We start from the raw sequence: 24,067 nt of genomic DNA on the forward strand, positions 1-24,067 counted from the left end.
CTTTCATTATTCAGCTGTAAACAGTTTGAACTTCTCAAATACTTCAGGTTTAGTGTTTGTTTTAATATGAAGCCGGGTAGTAAATCATCATCAGTGCACATCTGAGGTGAAACTCATCAGTCATTAACTCGACTTCACACTTTAGTGGCCAGAGAAGGTCTGAGGTCATAAACCTGTGAAAGAAGCACACGTGAAGGCCGTGAGTGCAGTTTGTAATAAATGACAGTTTATTATAAAGATTACAATCTGTTGCGTTGCAGAGCTCATCAGTTGTCATCGTGTGCTCTTCGGTTTTTAGAAAAGGGAAGAAAAAACTACAAGTACACGCACACCACTCACTCCAGAAGAAACTACAAACATACTGTAAAAAGAGGAAGCTAGAAAGGAGGAGGAGGGGGGACCATAAAACCATAAACTTATAAGCAGGTGGAGATTTAAGAGGAGGGGGAGGAGGGTTTCACACGCAGGTTAGAAAGCCAGGATTCTCAGCCAATCAGCAGGAAGCTGAGGATTATTTTCCAGTTTTCCATTTTGGCTCATTCTTTCAGATTTATCCTGCTTCTATTGATCAATTATCACTTTAACACACAGATTTGGAAGAATCTGGAAGTTTTTAAGTTATCGCTTCTACGTCTATCTGCAGCGCCCCCTGCTGGGTGGCCTCTGGTTTCTACAGTTCTCTAACCCTAAGCAAAAGAAATTCTGCTCTCAACCAACTTTTAACCTACAAATATATGAAGTGAACATTTATAAATGATGGCTTTCTATTCCCTTCTATGTTTGGACTGTAAAATCTCTAAATAGAAACTCGTTTTTTCCTTTTTTTAAACACAAAAATGTAAAAATCTGAACTCTCGAGTTTCCTTACTCCGCCGTGGGCGTAAATGTTACTGAACTTTGTGTATTTTCTGACACTTCATGGACATGAACGTTGGTAAAAGACCAAAGCATGACCATCCCCAGCTACTGAACATCGAGGAACATAAATAATAAAAATTAGAGGTTTAAACCACGGCTGAGGAGCTATGGTTTGGTTTATATCCTCATTTTTCTCTTAGAGGAATTATTAAAAATCTTTTCATCACAGACCCGATTATAACAGTCAAATATAAATGACATTGTTCTGATAGGTTTACAGCTCATATTTAACCCTCGAGTGACCAAGTAGTGCCAAGTGCAAAAGTTATTCATATGTATATGTGAGTGTCTATAAACCTTCGTCTGGTACTGTGTATTAAAAAAATGGAATTTATTTTAGAGAAATAAACAATCTGAGCTCGTATTAAATAGCACAAAAATCACGAAGCAGCTTTTTTGTGGTTTTCCAATTGACTTATTATCTTTGTAGATGGCCGCAATACGCAAACACAAACTGTAGAACCAAAAATGACCAAAAGTACTTGGACAGGGCTTTATCTTGTAGACTGAATAACATTGTAATCCAGCTCACTTCAAATGTATTTAAAGTTACTGAATGGGATGGTTTATGAGCTCCGCTCTTTATTTACATGTGATTTGAGCATATTTTTAATTATAAAACTGCTATACCAATATGAGTGTCAATAAATGGTATTAGTGAGAATTTGTTTGTGAGATTTAACAGACACGTCTTTATTTATTGCCTAAGTAAATACATCAATGATAATGTGTTAGTAAATGACTGATGCTGATTTACTGTAAAAGTCATAGAAATGATAAAACTTTACTCGTATAATTACTGGCTTAATTATGGATAATTAATTATGTTCACACTGTGTGGTCTCAGTCTTTGTTCGGGGACGTCTTAAAACCATTAAGACACACACAAAAAAAATTCACACTTTTTCTTAAAAGAGTCCAAATCAAACGGTTAGAGCTAAGTGGGATTCTGTAACTGAAATGTAAGCACAAATTATATGTTTGAGGCTGCAGGGACTGTGATTGGCTCTCGATAGCATCACCTCCTCATACACGTTTCTGACTTTCCATCTGTTTTCAGTCAATTCATGGAAGAAACTCCACCACCAAAACACTAGCTGGTGGTTAAGTAGAGTGATGCGGAGCGCCTCACATGAGTATATAAATGTTGTGAATGTCGTCAGCGACCTACGTACTCAGTTGCAGGCTGTGCATGGATTCAATGACTGAGGCCTCACAGGGTTAACTGAAAAAAATGACTGGAGCTGTTGTAATGGTTTAATGAGGTGGTTCTGAAACCATGATGACGACGGTCAAATGACACGAAGCTGTGTTGAATAAGTAGAATAAGAGCGTGCTGATGCTCGTACGGTAACCTTTACGTAAACGTCTATTCGGATCTTTTTTGTTGTTAATAACCAACAAAAAAAAAGTTTGAAAAACAATAGTCTCACTGGGTGAGTAGAAGAATTGGTGCCACCTGCTGTTTAGCCCTACTTACATTTGATTGGCTCAAATAAGAGAACTGATTAAATGTTGTCATTTCTGATTGGCTGAGAAGTCCTACGATGGGCGACTGACCTCATGTCAGGTGTAACAGAGCACAGGTGGGGACCTGAGGTCACTGATCTGCTTCCAACCTGATTCACTGACTCATTCTGCGCATGACTCTGTACAGTAGACTATCAGTAGTCCATTATAATATATACTATACATGTACAGAATACCTGACTCAAGTGATATTCTCTCAGTGTAAGCAGCCACACTGCAGGACTCTGATCTGCAGATTAAACATTCAAAGACACTTTTGGTCCAGAGCGGTTTGGCTAATCGATAAAACCAAAGGAAGCAATGATGATGACCCGAACTGGGTTTTTGTAGCTTTCTACACAGACGATCCACCGATTCTCTTCTTATTGTGTTTTAAAACACTTCTGCGGAGCATTTTTCTCTGCTCAAAATGTAACACAATCAGTCTGCGCACAGTAAGTACAACATCAATTGAGAGAAGCAAGAAAAGAATCAGGTGCTAGCCTTTTTCTTTTCTTTGCCACTTCTGTTTTTTGTTTTGTTGGTCACATTTTTTCCAGTCTTATTTCAGACTAGAGTCATTACAGTCTATTCTGGATAACCAGAAACAGAAAGTTATCGGCCTGATTTCCAGGATGTCTGTAGCGAGAGGAAGAATTACAAGAAGCCAGACTTTGGTCATCTGATTTCCCATCAGATGTGTAGCTTTATTTAAGTAGAACTGAAGGTTAAGATTGGATGAACCCAACGCAAAAATATCCTGAACTTAAGCAGAATTTTATTTTATAGTGTATTCAATTCAATTCAGTTCTATTCAGTTTTATTTATATAGCATTAAATCACAACAGCAGTCACCTCAATAATGTAAGGTAATAGTACTGGTAAGTGTTTCTGTGGACAAAAGACACTGTTAATTTATTGTATATTTAAATGTACGCACGTTTGATTTCCTCATTGAAAAAATGAAACCTGGTTTAATTGAAACTTGCACTGTTTCCAGATTGAGCTCAGTGTAGCTGCTTACAAGCTCTGAATATCTCATTAGATTAAAGACTTCATAGACTACAGCCTACCAAAATATTACTTTTTTAAATAAACTTTATTGTCTACTTTATATTTTACACTATAGCTACATTTTATTCTACCATAATATATATTATACAGACCATATAGTCTACTGTAATGTGCTGTAAATAGTCTGTACATTCTATATGACTTTGTCCATAAAAGCGTGTCAACATCAACTTGTAGAACTTTGGAAATCATGACTGCAGCTCAGCAGGTTGTTTGGGAACTGAAGTCGGAAGGAAACGAGACAGAAGCAGTCGATCTGCTGTGGGAACAGGCACTGAAGCTTTGATTGTGCTTTAGAGGGCGGCAAACAGAGGGATTCATTCTTTTTTAAACCAAATTCAAATATTCAGAAAAGAAGGGGGCGGTGTGACTTTAAGAAAATGTCTGAAATAAAATTCTATTCAAGTCTCCGGTACGTAAAGAACGCTGGTTTATAGGTTGGAGGAATCCAGTTTCCACCCACTTACATGCTGTTAATGTGCAAATGTAGAAAGACAGTGAAATAAAAAGGAGGCTGTTTGAGTTGTACTCAGGACTGCTCTGTTTTAGTTTTCTGAATACAACACTACACCATGTAAATAAGCTAGAACGTGGACTTTTACCTTGTGATGGAGCTAGGCTAACAGTTTCCTCCTGCTTCCATGCTTTGTGCTAAGCTAGGATAAACACAAAGCTCTTAATAAGTCTGTTTTCTCAGAGGTCAAAGTGATGGATTATAATAATATCATCATGAGTGCTGTAGTAAAATATGAAACCTTTACTTATTTTGTTGTCATCTGTCTGATGTTGTGATGTTTAATGTGTGTATATAAACACATAATGAGGTAAACATGAGTAGAAATAATCCCTGTGAGCCGAACACTTGGCCTTCAGAGTACACCTCACAAGCACTGGATGCTGCCCCTCGGCAGGCTTCCAGAAGTTAGCCAATAAGAGGAAAGTAGGCTGTCAAGGAAAGAGCCCGAAGATAAATTGGCTTGTTTCAGACAGGGTGAACTGAGGGCCTGTATAAAGACAGGAATGTTACTATGAAGATTATTTGAACTTTGACCTGTACAAAGCTACTCTGATCTAGCGCTAGTATAAAAATATAAAGGTCCCCTTTAACGGTGCGTTCACAACAAACGTGAAGCAGAGTTTTCACACGGTACGGATATGATCAGTCTGTTTAACAATAAAGGCAAATCCACATTTGCTCGCATGAGAACCCATCAGCGGTGATCCTCTGCTGATACCAGTGAGATCAGAAATGAGGGAGGAGCTTATCGGCGCTGGTTGAGAACAGCTGGAGCTGAAAGGTTCGACTTTGCTTTTAGACAAAGAGAAAAAAAGGAGCGAGCTCGGAGGAAACAGAGTGTAAACTGTGAGGATGCGTTTCTGGAACTTGTTTCCAGCTTCATCTTTATCCCGCTGGCTGCTCGGTGAATATTCACAGGTCTCCAGTGTGACTGATTCCACACGAGGTGAAACTTTGCTTCACATTTGGCGTGAACGACACATCAGGATAAAGTGCACCAGCCGGTTTCCATAAACTCTAACTTAGAGAGCTTCCTGTAATTTTGGACAGTATCTCCAACTACATGAATTCTTTCAGCTTCTTTGTGATTAGATTCCACAGCAGGCACATAAATTACTTATTTACATTTATTAGCAGCATATAAACATGTAGTTAATGTTTAATGTGCGGTTGTAGTGTGTCATATATGTCCAGAGGTTTGTTGCAGCTCAAATTGAGCTTTTGAGGAGCAACTACAACTGTAAGCAGAAGATTTTCTGTTATTTCTAGTGACATGATGGCAAAAATTGCAATCCTGACTATTTTGATCAGCCGTGATCATAATTTGATTTAAACTCGATTTCTTTGGAAACATCTCAGAGTTTTTGAGCATTTAAACCCAAAATGTTTCAGAAATTTTCGGTTCATTTGAGTCTCTCTTCCTGTTATCCGAGATTACATTTTGAGTGACTGCACAGTTCTACAGATCAACATTTCTTTTTTTTTTTTGCTTGATTAAATTAAATCCATCCAAATGGTGAAATATATCTTTATAAGAGTCCTGGTGAATTTCCTTTAGGGGGAAGGCGCCAAATCTCCAGAAAAGCCATATCTTACACTGCTTATAATATCGTTCCCTGTTGCCTATCCATCTTTTGGCCATCATACTTTATTACAAGTTTATATACTGCTGGTAAGTGTAAATATACATTAAATTTAATTAATTGCAAGAGAGTGAGCTAGAGTCTGCAGCTGTGTTGGATACTGAAACTGCACAAAAATCCTTCACCTCTGAACTTTAACTGTGACTTAACATGAAAACGTTTCATGGTGAAAAATTAAATAAGATGAAGTAGAATTAAAATGAGTGGATGTTAAGTCTTACAGGGGAACTCTGATGTAAACTCTGTGGTCAGGAGGAAACTCCACATATGGCAGGGATGAAAAATCCCCAGTATGGCAGGGAGGAAACTCCATTTATGGCCTGTTCCTGAAAGTCGTTCTTTGATTAAATTTAAGGGGGCTAATTAATAGATATCAGGGTGAGGAAGATAAAGAGGGGAAGGAGGAAAGTATTTTCTGTACAGATGGCTTTAAACAAATAGCACCATGTACAGTAAGCCCTCGATAAGCAGGTTAGAAACCAGAGAGGTTTACAGTTGGAGCTCTGCTGCAGCTCTCCCTGAAACACATAGCACATCAGCACAAAGTCACACTCATTGACAAATCATTATGAATTCCAAAAACATCGCCGAGATGACCTTGAAATTCAACTCATTGTCAAATCATAAGGAACTCAAAATCATTTTCCGGACTATTATAAACTCATCACCACCACATTATTGTTACTTGTTATTCATAAATTCTAAATGATCAGCTTTAAGATAGTATGAACTCAAAAATTAACACAAACTCGTCATGAGTGATTATTTGGGAAAACAAAAGTTAAGTCACAAGAAAAGGACGGACAAATATCCTCAGCTATAATCTCCCGGTGTTACGGTAGAGACTCCCAGTAGCTCGCCAGTCATCCAGCTCCGCTAGCAAAGGTCCAGCTAAACTCGTCTGGGGAACCAGAACGGCACGAGGACACGACCCGTCTCGGTGTGTTTGTAGTCGGATTGTCACATCAGCTCTTTGATCACCATTAGAGGCTGGCAGCAGAGCTGTTTGTAATGGTCCAGACCCGAATTCAGGTAATGCTTTTATAACTGATGTTTCTGGATGTTTGAGTGTTTACTGTCCATCAAAAACTGTAACAACAAGCAACTGTTTGAAAAGCTGCAGCTTATAGTCTTCAAGAATCGTAATACACCATAAATTTTAGTAACTGTTACTGAGTAGTTACCTTCGGATTTAAAAAAAATAATGGCCACTCAAATCTCTCGTAGCTTAAGAGCAGAGTTGTGTTGATAAGATTTTTCAGTTCCTTTCATTGTTCTGCCTTTCTCAGATGCACTGACTGTTATTTTTCATTTTTAAATCCTGGCTGTACAGAAGCAGCTGTTTCATAAGTTACATCACGGTCTGGGAAACTCTGATTGATTTTGTTCCCAGTTTGTTCACATTGTGGGACTTACTGGTACATTTTAATTCTAAGTATGGTAAAATTTAATGGCTTGTAGTGAAATTGTATGTTGGATCATGGTCAGGAGAGGATTCTGCTTTTATAGGTAATGTTGCGCCAGCAATTGGAAAGACTAGCAAACATGCTATCAGAGAACACTGACAAATCTGTCACAGTGTAAAACTGAGTGAGTCCGGCTGACAAGATTTAGTCAGTTCATTTGGTTGTTTCAATAGTTCAGCGACCAGTTTTCACATGTCTGCACATGTCTGTCATCAATATCTTCTATTAGTGTCTTCTGACATTTTATAATTCCCAGTTAAATGACTGAGTGCCCATATGTGGGAATGTTAAATGTGTCTTTTTTGACTAAAAAAAACTGAAAAATGTTTTGGACTAAGGTGGTGTATTTGAAAAAAATAATTCTCCGATCTTTAATATTCTGTCAAGCATGGACTTATTTTCAGCCCCAAATGAATTCCTGCAGTTGAACCTCATGATTTTCCTCATGACTGGTGTTAAAGAATCTCCTTTGCTGGTGTCAGATTGTTAATTTACACAACCATAATACTCGGTGTGACATGATTGGTTTGGTTGGGAGTTTTTATGGAGCATGCAGACATTAACAGGCAAACGAAACATCAGCGGTCTGCAGCTGCTACCAGTCCTTATGTTGCTGATCAAAGAGCTGATAAACCAGAAAATGTCTGGTCTAAGGTCTAAATATTCAGTCACTGCTAAGATTATTCAATTCAAAGAGATGGCCTAGTGTCTGACCAGAGGTCAGGGGGTCTGAGGTTACAGTTCAGGATATCTAAGAAGTGAGTGGTCAGAGGTGAGGGGTCAAGTGGAACCATCCAGCAGCTGTCGGAGTGCCCTCTCAATGTTGATCCGGTGTCCCAGTCTGGTGACTCCTAGCTCCACGTAGTCCTCTTTGGTGAGGGCAGGGAGATGGGAGCCTTCAATCTCGTGGTCCTGGAAGCGCTGGCGGTGTTCGGCCAGACCCACGCTCTCCAGCCAGTCACCCACATCGTATTTATTCCACAAGTTGAGGGCCGCTGCCTCCATGGTCGTAGGGACAACAAGGGCCCGCTGAGGACCGGGGAGGGGCAGGGCGAGGCATGGGGTGAAGGGGAAGGGGAACGGGATCTGGTTCGTGCACTGGCGCTTCGCATCACAAACCGAACCTCCTTTGGTTCTGAGGGGAGGCTGAGACTGGAGGACTTTAGGATGGTTAGACCGCGACCTGAGCTCAGATCTGGCCTTTCAGAGCAGGGGGCGGTAGTGGAGGGGAGTCCCACTGACCTATCAGAGGGCGAGGGAGAAGGAGAAGGGCTCCGGCGAGTGACAGGGTAGCGACTTCCAGGTCGGACTGTATAGGTGGCGCCATATCCTCTCTGGGAGATGGTGTGAAGTTCACCGAGACTGGAGAACAACCTGCAACACAACAAATAGAGTGTTTAGTTATGGGTTAAACACAGTGTAAATGATCCTTTGTTAAGCCTTATAATCATTAGTTACAGCTTCCTGTCAAGTATTGTATTCTTATGTGAAAGTTGTGGCAGATAAATTGTACATTATTCTTTTCAAATTTTGAAACAGTTGTTGAAGAGAACACCCTGCATTTTGACTGTCTAGTTAAGAACCTTTAATTCTGTAGGATCTTGGAAAACTACTTCAGGCTGCTTTCTGTTGAAAGACTGGGGCTAAAGCTGGGCAAGCAATTTCATATCTTTGCTAATACTGATCATGTTGTACAGTCATGAAAATTAATGTGTAGCATTGTTTCACTGGAAGTTAAATGGTCAGATCACACCGATAAACCATTTTAACATAACTTGGTTTGGTTGTTTACATTTCTGTACAGAATATATGAAGATGGCTGTATTTCTTGTGCTACCTACAAGAAACACAGAGATTAGGGTAAGATAAAATGTCCAATTGATGCCTTGTCAAAGGCCAACATCCTATCATGTCTCGTGGAGTACCTCAAGGCTCTGGTCTAGGTCCTTTTTATTTTGCTAAGTACCTTAGGGTTATGTCTTAAGCTAGGCTATCTGAAGTCCTCCTTATTCTTAGTATGTAATCTGTCTTAGATCAAAGTACATTAAAATACTGTTCAAAGTACTCCTTAGTGTCTGTGTGTCTCTGTCCTAGCCCCACTCTTATTTTTGGTGTATATTAGGTTTAGTCCTAGCTCCTCTTCTATTTTTGTGATTTGAAAATGATAACAGAAGCTTTCCCCCCCAAAAACCTTCCTGTACAACTTCAAGATATAAACAAATACAAGGCTTGACAGGGCTGTTGTGGTCTGTTATGGTTGCTGAGCTCTAAAAAGATTATTCCTTTCAGGTGATGTGGTTATTAAACATTTCCCTACTTTTGTTCAAAAGACAGATGGGAGAGTAATTGAATGAGATATTTAGTAGTTAGTCAAAGGTGGTGCACGTTAGTCAGCTGTTAGCTGATGAAAGCCATCTCTTGGTAATAACAAGAAATGTTTACCAGAGATTAAAACCTACGATTTACTCTCCCCACTGTCCACACATCTGGAACAATACAAATAACAGACTGTTACAAAACATCTACTCAAGCAAACACACTGCCAGATCAACAGCACACCACACCAATATTTACAATATTTGGTGTACCTGGCACCTCCTACTGGTGACCTTCGACCTGGATCGAGGGGGCTTGGCTCCTCCCCCAGAGAGTGGCTATCTTTGTTGAGCAGCTGTAGCCGATTGGCTAGATCCAGTCCAGACCCCGCCCTGCCGCTTAGCTCTAGTGCAGAAGCTGACCGGCTTGTTAGATCCACAGCTGAGCCGGATCCCTGGCCTCCCAAGGCTGCTGGACGCCCCCCTCCTTCCTCCGGACTGAAGCCCCGTCGATCTTGATCCCCACCCCCCCACAACTTAGACCTCCTTTGAAACAAATAGCGTGGCTGTCGGCCTCCGCCACTGGTGGGAGAGGAGCAAAGTGGGGAGGAGGGGGAGGATGATGATGCAGCAGATGGGAGGAGCTCACTGTCCGACGACTGCTTTAATAGGGGGTCCCGGAGTGCAGAACGTCCTCGACCGATAGGTGAACGAAGGCGAGGCTTTAGCCCTGATGGGGAAGTAGCGGCGGATGAAGGAGATGGGTGAGTAGCAGGTGGGGAAGATGGGGAAGATGGAGCAGGAGGAGAAGCCAGGGTGATGGAGGGTGGGAGGGAGCTTGGGGAAGACGAGCTGTCATGAAGCCTTTCATCACCTCCTTCCTCCTCATCTCCTCGTCTACCCAAAGATTCAGGACCACTCTCTCCTCCCCCTCCCTCTCCACCTCGTCGTGGCAACAAGGTGAGAGAGGATGGGGGAGGAGCAGCAGGAGGGCTTGCAAAGCCAGGAGGGGGAGTCACCAGACCAATTCTACGCAGCTCCTCCCTAGTTTCCTCATCGCTGGATGATAACAAGGCAGGTGGGAGTGTCACTGTGTAAGCCCCTCCCTCCTCCTCTGAACTGCCCACTGTGAGGCTTCTACGTCTATCAATCAGAGGAGAATGAGCCTCATTGGCCAGTGGTGGCAAAGGGGAGGGTCTCCAGCGCTCAGGGGAGGGTGCGGCAGGTGATGTCACTCCTCCCTCTGTTTCTGGGCGCTCAACTTGTCCATCTGGGAAAAGGGGTGGGGTTATGCGTTTATGCCTTAGCTCAGGACTCGTTTGGGGAGTGGTGCGTTTGGTCCGCTGCTCAGGGCTTGTCTGAGGAGTGGTGCGCTTGGATCGTGGCTCAGGACTGCTTTGTGGAGTGGTGATGGGCGTTCGCTTGTGTCTGCCCTCAGGACTGGCAGCCGGGGTGGGGATGGGTGTGGTGGAGGCAGAAGCGTGTTTAGTTCGAGGCTCAGGGCTCGGTGTGCGGGCGGTGAGTGCTCGTTCTCTTGCAGCAAGTGCCAGGGCGAGTGGAGAGGACGGGTCTGAAGACAAACAACACAAGTGAGAATAAAAATCCATGCAGACAAAAACTTGAATTCCAAGTTTCAGTATATTGTCAAGGTCTAGGATCTTACCTAGGTTGTGTTTTGTTTTGCAAAATCTCTTAATATTCTATCTTACGTTTTCTGAAGTCGCTAGCTCTGTCCCGGGTCCTGTTATATTCTGTAAAGTGACTCAAGGTTTTCTTTTGAGTTGCCTTCTACAATGCACAGTACACAAAGGCCCTGTCTGTCGTCCTCAGCCTTAATACCTTTACTTTGTCTGGCCATTTCATGTTTTGTTGAGAGCCTCAACACTGCATTGTAGGTTGTGTTTTATTTTGTAGTGTTCTTCTACTACGTGGAGATCATTAAGATCTTGTCTGATACTTTCTTCAGCCTTAAAACTTTTTCTGGCCTAGGTTGTTCACCACTAGTGTTTTGCAGAATACCTCCTTAGTTTTAGAATCTCTATTTTTTATTTATTTGCTTTACCCGTACCGCAAGGTTTTACCTTTATATGCCTTTTGATCTGTCAAGCACTTCAAGGCTCTCCTATTCTTTTCTATTCTAAGCTTGAATTGAATAAAACTAGCTTTTCCAGAGGTGATTATTGTTATTAACCCATACAAAATGTGGCAGCCTGATTCTCATTGAGAACATTCATTAACTGTGTGCTGTCAGTCAGACCTAGAGGTTTCCCTGTCAGCGGGTGGAGGAAGGTATGAGGCGTCGGTGAAGGTGACAGGACCGGAGCTGGAGGGGGAAGCTCGCCGAGGTCATCCATCGAGTGGCTCTGTGTCAGAAGAGGCGGTGCCTGATTTTCTGACCCCGCTCCCTCCACTGACAAGAAGAGAGACGACCGGCGACCCTGAACTCGAGCGCGCTCTGAAAGAACCTGCTGCTGGTACAGCTCAGCCCTGCTGGGGCTGCTGGGTCCACCTCCTTCTTTGGATGAATCGTGATCTTTGATCCCAAGACCTGGAAAATTTAAATATTAGGAGTCTATTTTTCTTTGTTTTGGTGTCTCAGCCCAATTTTATTTTAAATATATTTAAAAAATAAGCAAACACGAGTCATGGTTCTCTGAACAACATATCCAATCATGCACTTAGGATTGAGACAAACATGCCACAGACATCAGACAGAAAAATGCTAACCCTGCTCTTCAACAGGAAGTTGTTTCAGTAATGGTGACTTCCTCCTCTGGGGTTTGGTAGGTGGAGCCTGTTGTCCCACATTAGCATAGGGGTTTTCTATTGCTCTTCCCCGACGCCGCGACAGAGGTGAGTGGCCAAGGGCGGGGCTAGTGCTGTGCAGAGACAGCGTAGATGTGTGTGTCGCGGTGTGAAGCGTGTGTGTGGCGGTGTGTGTGGCGGTGTGAAGTGTGTGAGTAGCAGGGGCACCGTGAGCATCAGGCTGCAGTGGTGGAGGCGTGTCCTGCAGGATGATCATGGACCTTGCTTTTCTCTGCCGCTCGGCGTGGGTGTGGCTCCTCGTTGGTGAATCTGAAAGCTCCTGAAGCCTTGGCTCTGCCCCCGGCTTGAAACTAGAGCGGGTCAGTCCATCTCCTCGTGCTGGAGGAGGAGGAGGGAGAAAAGAGGGAGGAGGTCCAGAGTCGAGTATGAAGAGCGAGGAGGTAGAGGATGCAGAGGGTGGAGGAGGCGGTGCTGTTTGAGGAGGAGGAGGGATGAAGCTGTCTGTCAGTGAAGAGCTCCGTGGAAACCGACTTTCATTGATCAGAGCCGTGATTCTGTCGTCGTCCGGTGTGCCTGTTGTGGTAACAATGAGATGTCAAAATAAATCGACCACACCGATTGGTCTTACGAAGAGATCTTATGTCTGCATTGGATCAATGAATTAAAGTTTTTGGTATAAAGTTATCTGTGGTGTTAGCTAGCTTGAAACCAGTCTGCCTATTACAGCAGCACTATGATGATTTGGCTTTCTTCTTGGGTCATAAAATGGGAAGCCAACGATGCCTCGACTTTCCTATTTCCGGTACTCTTATGCTCAGCCAGTGACATATTTTACAAAATGTGAGTTTATGAGACAGTTTGGTGTAATGCCACATTTCTCACCAAAACTCTTGGTTCTGGACATCCCTCTGGGTAAAGGCATGGTGCTCTTCTCTGGAGCTGAAGGGGGCACCAGACCCTGACGCTCAAACAGCGACTACAGACACAAACAACACAAAGATTTTGTTAAAAATCCAAGAATTAAGATATTTCTTTGCTTTTCTATGCTGACGACTATTTACTTTTTACATATGAAGTCAGTACTGCCATGAAGTAAATAAACCCAGGTTATTTTCCTGGGAAACCAGGCTAAATGGTCAAGCAAAGGTGGTTATTGGCTCAATAAATCAACCCAGGGTTTCTCAGTCAGCTGCTTATACTCTTAAATAAATGTGTTGCTTCAGTGCTTAAATACCTGGTACTTTTAAGAAAAGTAACAACCCCGACAAGTAAGTATTCTTATGGTGTCTATGATGATCTCAACCATATCCTTTAAAGGCCTGAGAGCAGTTAAAAGGGAAATATGAAAATAGATTTCAAATGGTTTTTGAGCTTACTTGTAAACGTTACATAAGGTAAACAAATACTGCTTATATAAAAGACTCCTCTTATCATCAATTTAGTGTATTATTGTCTTTACCTTAAAGTATAAAGTGCCTTGAGGCAACTGTTGTTCAGATTTGGTGCTATAATACAACTGAATAGAATTATCATTTATATAGAAGAGTAAAATTGTTCCCTACTAAAGTAAATAAAGTTTCCCTTAAGAATTTATACTTCCTTTTGATCCTTATCAAGGAAAGACAAACCTTCAGATGATGTATAAAAACTTTAGTGCCTCTTTTTATCAGCTCTGAAGTCTGAGGGATCTTCCAGAAACTGCGGCTCTAAACTTTAGAGAACTGGTTGATCAATAGGTGTTGATTTTGTACGTGTTATCTTGATCTATATCTTATCTTGAACCTAACATGCTCAGGACAAAAGCCTTGTATCCTGCTTCATAGTACAGGTGTTTTCCCCTTTCTCAGCAAAAGTGTTCAAATCAGCCTTTGGATAGAAATGCTTATTAGTCACGTTTCTTTTTACCATTTCTCTCTGGCAATGCCAAACAGATTATTCTGCTACTGACATTGAGGTGCCTGACCTGTGCCTGATTAGCAATACCTGTGAGCATGAACCCGGCTACAAACAAGCCACATTTGACTGATCTGCACAGAGACCGTTCCACTGATTTTGAAATGTTTACCGTAAACAAAACTATTTCCAATAAGTAGTGACCAGTTCAGCTAAAATAAATGCTTGTTTATTATTTGATGTTATGGGGGCTTGAAGGCTTTGAGAGAAGAAAATCTGATTAGTCTGTGTGCAGGTAAACACTGAGCTGTGACAGCCTGCGACTCAGGAATCTCTGATTAAAAATCATCCTCTCACTACGGTTGCTCTGTGTTTATCCCATTAGCTCAACCGTGTCTTACGTTGATCTCTGCCTGTGTGATACGGCGGCTGGTTGGCCTCTGCTTCACCGTCGCCGCCCTGAAGTCATCTGATGGGCGGCCCCTCAAGACGACTTCCTGTTGACCTCCCGCCAACATCTCATCCAGTTTCTCTGAAGTGACAAAGAGGAACGTGAACAGACTCCTAACAAGACATGATTAAGCATCCGGTCACGACCACACCACTGTGAAAGTTTCCAAACAGCGTGACAAACACTGTGGCGAAATCATGACATCAGAGCTACATCACAACATCAGTCACCAGGGCTGCAGCAGGACTTCACGCAAAACGTGGACTCTCAAAAGTGTCAAAACAGACAAAAAAAGGTGTTTCAATTTAAAAGCGCTTAGAAGAATCAAATTCCAAACTCAAGAATCACCATGTTACTCTTTATTTTTTGAGGTTTTTCAAGCATCATTTTTTTGTAGCATCCCCCCCTTTTGGGAAAAACAGGGGTCAGGGGGTAGATGAACTTATATCAATGATGCCTTAAAAAATGGACGAGCCTCAAATAAAAACTGAACACGTTGCTGTTTGTGTGTAATTGTAGAAGCTATACTTGATTCAGCTACAGCCCTGAAAAGTCGCGACATCAATGAAAAACATCAGCTGCTCTTCCACCTAACATTCCAGGAGATAAAATTAGGCCAAAGTGTTGGCCCGAATTCCCCAAAATCCAAACTCTGTGCCTTCTTGTCTCCTCTGTCATTCACCCTGTGCCCTTAAAATCAGCTTTGTTGTGCTTCGATGAAGGAGGCTGGCCAGGTGACTAACTTTGTGGGTTTCACAAAGTCCCCATCTGGGCTGGGAGGAGTTACGTTCGTGTTAATGTTCTGAGTATTTGGGAGATTAGTGTCACTTGGAGGCACGGCTTCATCTTTTGGTTGTGTGTGTGGTCAGAGGCAATAAATTTGTTCGTAAATCCCTGAAACATGTAAGTGTGACAAATATGCAAATAAAAACCTAAGAAATCAGGAAGGGGACAAACAGTGTTTCACTGCACTGTAGGGTGGGCTGCTAAATATTTGTCAGACTGCGACTCTGACGGGCACCTCATCTTTAAACCTCTAAACATCCACTCAGTCACCAGCAACCTGTCCACGGTCACTACACACAGGCGGGTATGTGGAGTCCCAGTGGATGTTCAGAGCTTGGTGTCACTGCTGTGCGACTGTGTCTGGTTAAAACTGTCTGCACAGAAATAACCTGGACTCTGGTGGAAATGCAGCTGATGACATCACTGCGACATCATGCCAACAGACTGCAAAGACAAATGTCACCGCAGGGTCACAACACGATGACCGTGAGGTCGATGTGACTCACCGAAGCGTCTCCTCCTGGCTGCAGACAGAGCAAAGGTCAGCAACACACACCGCTACAGTCTAACTGTGTGTGTGTGTGTGTGTGTGTGTGTGTGTGTGTTTACCTATCTCCTCCAGGTCAGCCGTCATGGACTTGGATCGCAGGGTCAGGGAGGTGCTGGGGGCTCGTTTTGGAGGGGGCGGTGCTACAAAGCAAGATTGCATATTAGTGGTACACAGTGTGTGTGTGTTGGGGGGTGGGGGTGGGGTATTTTGGTCTACAGCACTTATAAAAAGAAAGAGTGCTGAGATAAGTTTCCCTGTAAAGAGTCACATGTTCACAGATAGCCGTTATGTCACTGACATGTCAAATACACAGAAGCTCCAGTGAGCACGTGCAGCTACCTCCTCGCTAACTAAACTTGAACTGCATCTTGTATTTATACAATGGTTTGACTGTTACATCTATAATTACATCTTAATTTGTTTTGATTATTTATTGAAACAAGGGGGTAAAACTAAAATAAAACTTTATTCTTCCCAGTTCACGTTTATTTTTCTTATTTAAATGTTATTAGAACTGAATAAAACCCACTTTATATGACACTTAATTTATTGTATTGTAGTCCTTTTTAGTCCTGAAAAGATTGACTTTCTTTGTTTTAAATCACTGTACTAACTGTACACTGTTGTGTACCAATAAAATCAAATCTTACTAAGGCTGGACAGCAGGTGGCTTTACCTTTTTTCCTGATCAGGTTGGTTTCAGATTTCCTGGAAACTGAGACGACTTTCATCAGCAGGCGACTTCCTCCCTGCCGGATTAGAGAGACGACCTGCCGGTGACCCACCTTCACCACATTGGTACCGTTCACCTGGAGAAAAGACAGACAGCTCAAGTCATAATGTTTTAAATGTTTCACAGGCCCAAACACAAAGATTCACAACTTTTTGTCCCTGCAGGTGATTAAAAAGTAAAAAAAAACTGTTAAAACTGAGGTCATAAAATATCAAGTTTCCATCTTAATCTTCTCTTTTCTGTTCACAGAGCGTGCTCATATGACAAATATGCTTGAGAATGATAAACCAGCAAAAAAATATGAAAATGAAAATAAAAAACTAAGTTAAAAATAAAATGAATAAGAAACAAAATAAAGTACTGAAAAACAAAACATGAAAAAAATGTCAGTAAATGTCTGTCAGCTGACTAAGTGTCTACTTGAATATAAAATGAAGTCGCCGTTACCTCGATGAGAAAGTCTCCGGTCCGTAGCCCCGCCCTCCAGGCCACGCCCCCTTGGTCGACTGACTCCAGGTACTGAAGGGCGGGAAACGCCGGGGTTGGAGCGAACTCCTCGATGGGCGTCTCAGCTGGAAATGAAGAGAGAGCGGGTGAGTTAGAGAAGCTCCTCCCACCTCAGACTAGCGAGGGTTCAGTCCACGGAGTCTGATTCTGCTTCCACAGGAAGCCAGACTCTGTGGACTGTGTAGGTGTCATGAAACACAGCAAGGAGCTTTTTTTTTTTTTTTTTAAATCTCTCCTCCTCTTCCTCCAAACGCCCACCACTCCACCACCCGTCCCTCAGTTTCTACCTTTAGCTCCTCTGAGGACGAAGCCAAATCCTTCGCTCTCCCTCTTCTGCAGCACGGCCGTCTTCTCCTCGATCACGTAATCGCTGAAACATGAAGAAAGAACTGAGGCTCACAAAAGATCCCTCCATCTTCTATTGCGCCTCCAAGGTTTGAACCACTTGAAATGAAATTGCTTTTAAAGCGCAACTACAGATGATGACGAACAAGTGATAATCGTTAAAATATTAAACTGTCCTCCACCAGCTTTTTGAGCCATGCTCTCAATGCTCTGCTGACATGAAATGAATGATTTATTAATAAAGGTACTTTTTGTAAAAGCCTCAGCAAGGACAGCAGCTGAATATGCCCTCTTCATCAGTGACCGGAGTTTTAGCTCAAATCTAAGTCGACCCGGCAGCTACATTTGGCTCTCAGACAAAGTTTGGATTCAGAAGACAGACAATTTTTCTGCTTTCAGAATCAAAAACTTTCCTTTTTGATAAAGCTCACAGTTAGAGCCAGAGCAGGAGACCCTGCACCCTCTCTTAGTGATGGTGTTATATGAACAGCTCACTGAAAAAGGCCATAAACACTGATAACACATGAATCAGGGAGAACTTCTTATTCACATGAATGAACATCTCTAAATGTTTATTAGTTCTTCCCGAGCCTGGCGTCTGTTTCCCGGTAACTGAGACAGAAAAGCTGAAAACATCAACAAGCGTCATCTTAAACGTAAAAATTTTCTCTATAGTTTAAAACAGCCACGGTTGCTGAATCACCGGGTTACACCTGAGAGGGTCACCTGTCTCATTAGGTCTGTCACATGTTCATACAGCAGCAGAAGAATCTGCAAACAAAACCACTTTAATGAAGTTGATCCTGATTCTGAAGAAAGTCGAACCTGCCATTGAGTTCCTGTAGCAGGTGTAGTGGTGCTGTGTTACCTGTAGGAGGTGTAGTGGTGCTGTGTTACCTGCAGATGGTGTAGTGATGCTGTGTTACCTGTAGGAGGTGTAGTTGTCGTAGGATCCTACAGTGTAGTGTCTGAACAGTCTCTTGGTGCGGTCCTCTCGCGTCTCTGAAACATACATGTGTTACATATGTATGTTACATAGCACATTATTTATTAAATATCCCATCAGATGCTGTCCATGTATTTTATGGTCGATTAAATGAACGCAAAGTTAAAGTACTGATATATAAACAGGGATGCTTTTCCTCTGTGAAGCACAGCAGCATGTTCTAAATGCAGAGAAGACCCTGACCCTGCTGTGGATGTGTTTTTTTACCCAGTCTCGGGTCGTATTGTCTCATCTGGACTTCTTCCACACAGTCGGCAGGAAACCAGCCGGTTCGGCCTTTAACGCTTCCTTCCCAGAATCCTCCTTCACCGATAGAGAGAACTGTAAACACAGCACACACTCATTATCACCACCTCACACATGCGTTACCTCTGTTTGAGCTCATTTTTGTGATGGGGGATTAATAATCTAGAACTATGCAGATATAAAGGTTTTTAAAAAAATAAATAATGTCATAAACAGAAACACCTGGGGTCTGAATCTGATTATGGAAGTTTTGTGTTCAGTGTTTATTTATTCTCAATTCTTTGGTCTTTGTTGTGGTGATAGTTATATATCCTTATTGAGTTATAAAAGTCGGACATTTAGAGTTTGTTTAGCTCCTGAATTACACTTTTGATAAGAATCATTATCCTGGTCAAACCTTTGACCCGCTCTCCTCGGTGCAGCTGGATCTCTCCGGGCCCCTGAGGGACGTGGGACCGGGTGGCGATGAAGGTGCGTCCCGGCACAGCGCTATACAGCCTCCTCTTCCTCATCTGTGGGGTCGGGGGAGGAGAGGAGGGAGGGCTGGTCTCCACATGACCTCCACCACTTGGACTGCGGTTGAGAAAGGAGATACTGGTTTGACTACACCTTAAAGGACATCTTTGTAACCCCCCCCCAAAAAAAACTTACTAAAATGAACCACATTTCAAATAAAATCAGTGAAAAACCATTTTATGAGAAAATGAAACAAAACAACATATTAAATGTAAAACTGAGAAACCTGTTATATACACATGCTCAATTTGAACCTGCAACAGGGTTCAAAAAGTTGGGTCAAAAAACCAGAAACGCCTAGAAAAGTTGTAACATGCTGGAATGGAATTGGATTGAACTGGATAAGCAGTCAACACAATGGATGAATCTACGGTTCATCTTCGGTTCATAATGTGATCAAAAGATCTCTGTGCATAACGGATAGGTCGGAGGACTTGCAAGTAACCAATCACATTGTTGTGATGTTGTAGTTTTGCGAGAAACTTGTTGACGACCACTCAGGAAGAAAATGAGAACCTGGAATCTGGTAGCTCATCTGTAAAGGCACCATTAATGCTGAAAGATGTATAAATGAGCTACACTGGAGCAACTTTTGGAGCCTGATGTGCTGCTGACCAGAAGATGTATTTTCAGGGATGATCTTGCTTATTTCAGCAACACAAAGCCAGCATCCTTGTTAGTATTAGGTGAAATCATGCACATCTCACTTTTACATGTGTAAAGGCACCATTAATGACTCATAAATGATTCATAATTACCTGAGTCGGCGTGTGTGTCGGCGTAGTGAGTGTGTGTGCGTGTCATGGTGCGTCTCCAGGCTTTGAAGGGAGGGGCCAGGTGAGGAGGCGGGGCTTTCCAAGGCGTTGTCACTGGCTGAGCGAATCAGGGAGCGAGGAGATGACAGGCCGTTTCCAGCTGTTGTCCGGGTCAAGCCCATGCGGCGGCGCTTGGTATAGGAGGGAGTTTCTCTGAAGGGAACTACTTGGACGCATATATACAAACACACACACACATAAAAACACACAGAGAGTTAATATCCAGCCACTGTGTTAACATTGACACACGCACACGATTTAAATGTGTTGAAACTCACCAACGTCAGACGTTTTGTGGATTTTTATGATTTCTGCCAGATCAAAATTCCCGGCAATGATCGCCACCTGCACACACACAAGACAGGAGTCATAAAAACACACAAACCGTAGGGTTCAAAATTAAACTCACAGCTTTTTAATACCGTTGCCACCTGAAACATGAAACATCACAGGAGCATATTGAACAGATTATAATTTCACATTTCTGCATCTCTGAAGTTGCAAATAATTTCTGGAGATTTCCACAGAGTTCCAGGGTTTTCAACGTAAAAGTCTCTTTCAACAAGTCTCCTGGTTAGAAAATAATAAAAACTCACAGGTACAACATGAGACGTGATAGCACAAGATTAAAGAGAAACTAAAGAGCCAGTATAGCAGCAGGCATCCAATCACAGAGCTGCAAATGTGTCTGTGAAGCTGAGATGTTAACATAATTAGATGATGGTTAAATGCCTTAAAGGTAGCAGTGGTATCATTTCTGGCATTGAAACAAGCGCTCCTTTCTGTTTTTGGTGGGCTAATTATTTTTTCCACTAACTGCTGTGTTTTGTTTCCGGTGTGGTCGTGGACCAGCCAGATTATTTCTGTAGCTCTAAGTTTAACGTTTTTTTGACTTCCTGGTCTTTATGTCGAGCAGGGTGGATATAGTCTTGTTTGGACTTTGTTTTTTTTCTCCATTTTTTTATTTATCAGAAATAAAAAATAACAAATAATAAATGCATTATATTAAATTACACAATAAAATATATAATAATAAAAAATATATAATAATACAATAATATAAAATTGTAAAAATATTTTTTACTTAAAGGCACATAATGTTCTTTTATTTGTATTTTTAAACAGTCTATATATGTTTCTTATTTTATAATATTGTATCGGAAATGTTTTTTTTAATTAGATTTCTTTATGTTTATCTTATTTATTTAGTCTTTATCTGATTTTTATTGATTATTTTGTATATTTATTTATCATTTAATGTTTATTTTATTTGTTTTTTATTTTTGCTTCAATAGAAGGTAAAGAAAAAAGACTTTGTTGTTGTTTATATTTTATTTATTAACTATTGGATTATAATTTTTGAAACTAAAAGCTCATTTTAAAGTGTAATAATTTTTTTTTAACTTATTTTCATGTGAAAATAAGTTGCTTTTTTTTGCTTTAAAGGCTTCTTTTATTGATTTGCTAATGGATTGACTGGTTTACCTGAAAGGCCGTCTGGTTGTTGTAGTTCTTGATGTCCTTGTTGGCTCCTCTGAACAGCAACACTCGGGCACAACTATCCTAATGAAAAAAAACCCCAAACCGCCAAAATGTGACTAACAACATACATTACACCCACAGGCCGCCATCACATGACCAGCATGTGCATTACCTCTTTGTGTTTGTGTGTGTTACCTGGTTGTACAGAGCGCAGAGGTGCAGTGCAGTGTTTCCTGATGCATTCTGGGAACTCATGTCAGCGCCGTAGAACAGCAGGTGCTCCAAGTGCTGCACGTTGCCATAGCGACATGCCTGAACTCACACACATGCGCCCACACACACAAAGACACACACACACACACACACACACATACACACACAGAGTCATAATTGTACAGGGCTTGAACTTGTCATCAGCGCAAGTAATTTTCCTGATTGTGTGTGTGTGTGTATGTGTGTCACCTGATGGATTTCCTGCCACCCGTTCTCATCTGTCATCCCTGTAACCATGACAACAAGTACTCTTAGTGCTAAAGTGTTTTTTTAAACACAAAAATATGAATAAAATAAATAAATAATAATAGAGCTCCACAACATATCAGATGATTCGTCAGATTGGTCCTATGAGACCCCCTCATACCGATGGTGGCGTGGTCCTGCAGCAGCAGCTCGCAGCAGTAGGGGGCGCCGCCCACCATGGCCGAGTGATAGAGCGGAGTGAGGCCTCTGCTGTCCTTGTAGTCCGGAGATGCCCCGAGGTCCAGCAGAGTCTGAGGACCAGGAGAAACAACAAAAATGCAGTGATGTAAAAGAATGAGCAAGTACTTTGAAACTGCATTGTTTCTAATGCCCAGCAGTGGGAGACTCCTCTGCACCAACTGTGTAGAAATCTATAAAGTAAAAATCTAAATTTAGGGTCTTATTAGTGTCAGAAAGGACCATAAAGCACTAAATCCAACCCTCACGTGTTACGTGCAGATTCAACCTAAGATGGTGAAAACAGTCAGCTGAGGTCTCAGTGATTTTTACCCATGGGCCATAAACAGCTTATTAAATCTCAAGTGAGCCAAAGAAATGAGGAAAAATATGTTCAATATTATTTTTTCTCTTAGATTAAAGATTAATTCTTTAAATTCCAATAAAGTCTTTAATCTAAAAAAAGTTTCTACAATATTATATCCATTACAGGCACAAAACTGTCTCATGTAGAAAAATTTGGAAAGTGAAAACAGAATTTAAACAACTTGCCAACATAAAGAATTACTTCTAACTTTAACTTTGCCAGAAGTGATCACATTTGGAATAGAGGGTTGTGTGTTACGGCAGCCTGAGACCACGGCCCCAACTTTAAAATGCAAACAGGCGGCCTATGAAAAAGTCATCTCCTGTACGCTTGTTACGATGGAGGAAATCCTGCATAGACACTCTAAACACGTATATCTCTGCTGTTAAGTTGGACATTTTAATAGGCGTCACTGGGGCCTCACTGCTCACTCTAGTGGAGGTTAGAGGAACTGCCGGTTTTGATGGTTCGGTGTTGAATTTGTTTTTGAAATGATGTGTGGTGGAAACATGTTAGTCCAACACAGAGCAGTTTGACATGAATTCATTTAATAACCACAACTCCATGGAGGTCAAGCAGATCCACTAATCATGAAATTAATAATTAATTAAGCCACTGCTGCTGCAGGAGCTGCTTTTGTTTTTGATATAGTTGGTTTTGTGTTTTCTTGCTTTTAATTAGGGTATATTACTTCCTGTGCTCTTTTAAGTTTCTGTTCTTCTAATCTTGTTTCCTTTAAAACACATTGTTGTATAAATACTGCTCACTGGCTTGCTTATGTTAAAAAATGTATTTAATGGCATTAACTCACGAGCTTGAAACACTGAACAGGCAGGCAGCAGCCGACATTTATATAAAGGTGAGCTGGTGGATTTTATCAGGTGATGTGTTTTTTCAGTCGGGTTTTTTTAAAATGTTGCTGTCAGATGGAATGAGTCACTCTGTCCTCACTGAAGAAACATCGCTGTATATTAATGTTAGACCCAGACAGGAAGCAGGACTTTGGTAGCTCGGAAGCTGGAAAAGCTCGGCTGAAATGTCTTTTTCATCAAAAATCAGCGAGCTGTGGTGTGATTCAAACTAAAGTGAACACATGGAGACAGAACCAGAGAAAAAAAAGTGTTTTCTTACGGTGAGGGCGGCGCTGTTTCTGCAGAGGACGGCCCGGTGAAGGGCAGTGATGCCGTCCCTGGTCCTGAAGTCCAGGTGAGCTCCTCCATTGCGAAGAACTTTAATCAGCTCGCAGCTCTCCTCCAGCTGCACGGCCAGAGTCAGAGGACACTCTGAGGCACATGGAAACAAGTCTTTGTTAGGCTGAAGGAGAATATCCATCTTTAAAGTCAGTAACAGCTCCACAGCTGAGGGGAAACTGAACAGTGACGCTCTCCAAGGATCAGACGCTCCTGAGAGAAATAAAATCTGAAAAACTGTATAAACATTTTTACATCTGCCTCATCAAAGCTGTA

At 41.8% G+C, this 24,067-nt stretch overlaps 1 protein-coding gene across 1 annotated transcript in view; it reads right to left on the minus strand.

The window, feature by feature from the left end:
- Positions 1–204: 204 nt before the first annotated feature.
- Positions 205–24,067, minus strand: part of shank3b (SH3 and multiple ankyrin repeat domains 3b) — a 59,453-nt gene continuing 35,590 nt past the window's right edge. Inside the window, 22 exon segments of the mRNA XM_025899740.1 lie at positions 205–8,116; positions 8,119–8,501; positions 9,716–11,012; positions 11,700–11,990; positions 12,416–12,781; positions 13,091–13,184; positions 14,503–14,633; positions 15,845–15,862; positions 15,948–16,028; positions 16,565–16,697; positions 17,069–17,193; positions 17,416–17,498; positions 18,400–18,475; positions 18,687–18,800; positions 19,123–19,298; positions 20,000–20,231; positions 20,335–20,401; positions 21,542–21,619; positions 21,734–21,850; positions 22,001–22,038; positions 22,179–22,308; positions 23,733–23,884. Of these exon segments, the coding sequence (XP_025755525.1) occupies positions 7,908–8,116; positions 8,119–8,501; positions 9,716–11,012; positions 11,700–11,990; positions 12,416–12,781; positions 13,091–13,184; positions 14,503–14,633; positions 15,845–15,862; positions 15,948–16,028; positions 16,565–16,697; positions 17,069–17,193; positions 17,416–17,498; positions 18,400–18,475; positions 18,687–18,800; positions 19,123–19,298; positions 20,000–20,231; positions 20,335–20,401; positions 21,542–21,619; positions 21,734–21,850; positions 22,001–22,038; positions 22,179–22,308; positions 23,733–23,884 (4,391 nt within the window). The 3' untranslated portion in view covers positions 205–7,907.

This window comes from Oreochromis niloticus, linkage group LG17 (genome assembly GCF_001858045.2).
Source record: "Oreochromis niloticus isolate F11D_XX linkage group LG17, O_niloticus_UMD_NMBU, whole genome shotgun sequence".
Classification (NCBI taxonomy): domain Eukaryota; kingdom Metazoa; phylum Chordata; class Actinopteri; order Cichliformes; family Cichlidae; genus Oreochromis; species Oreochromis niloticus.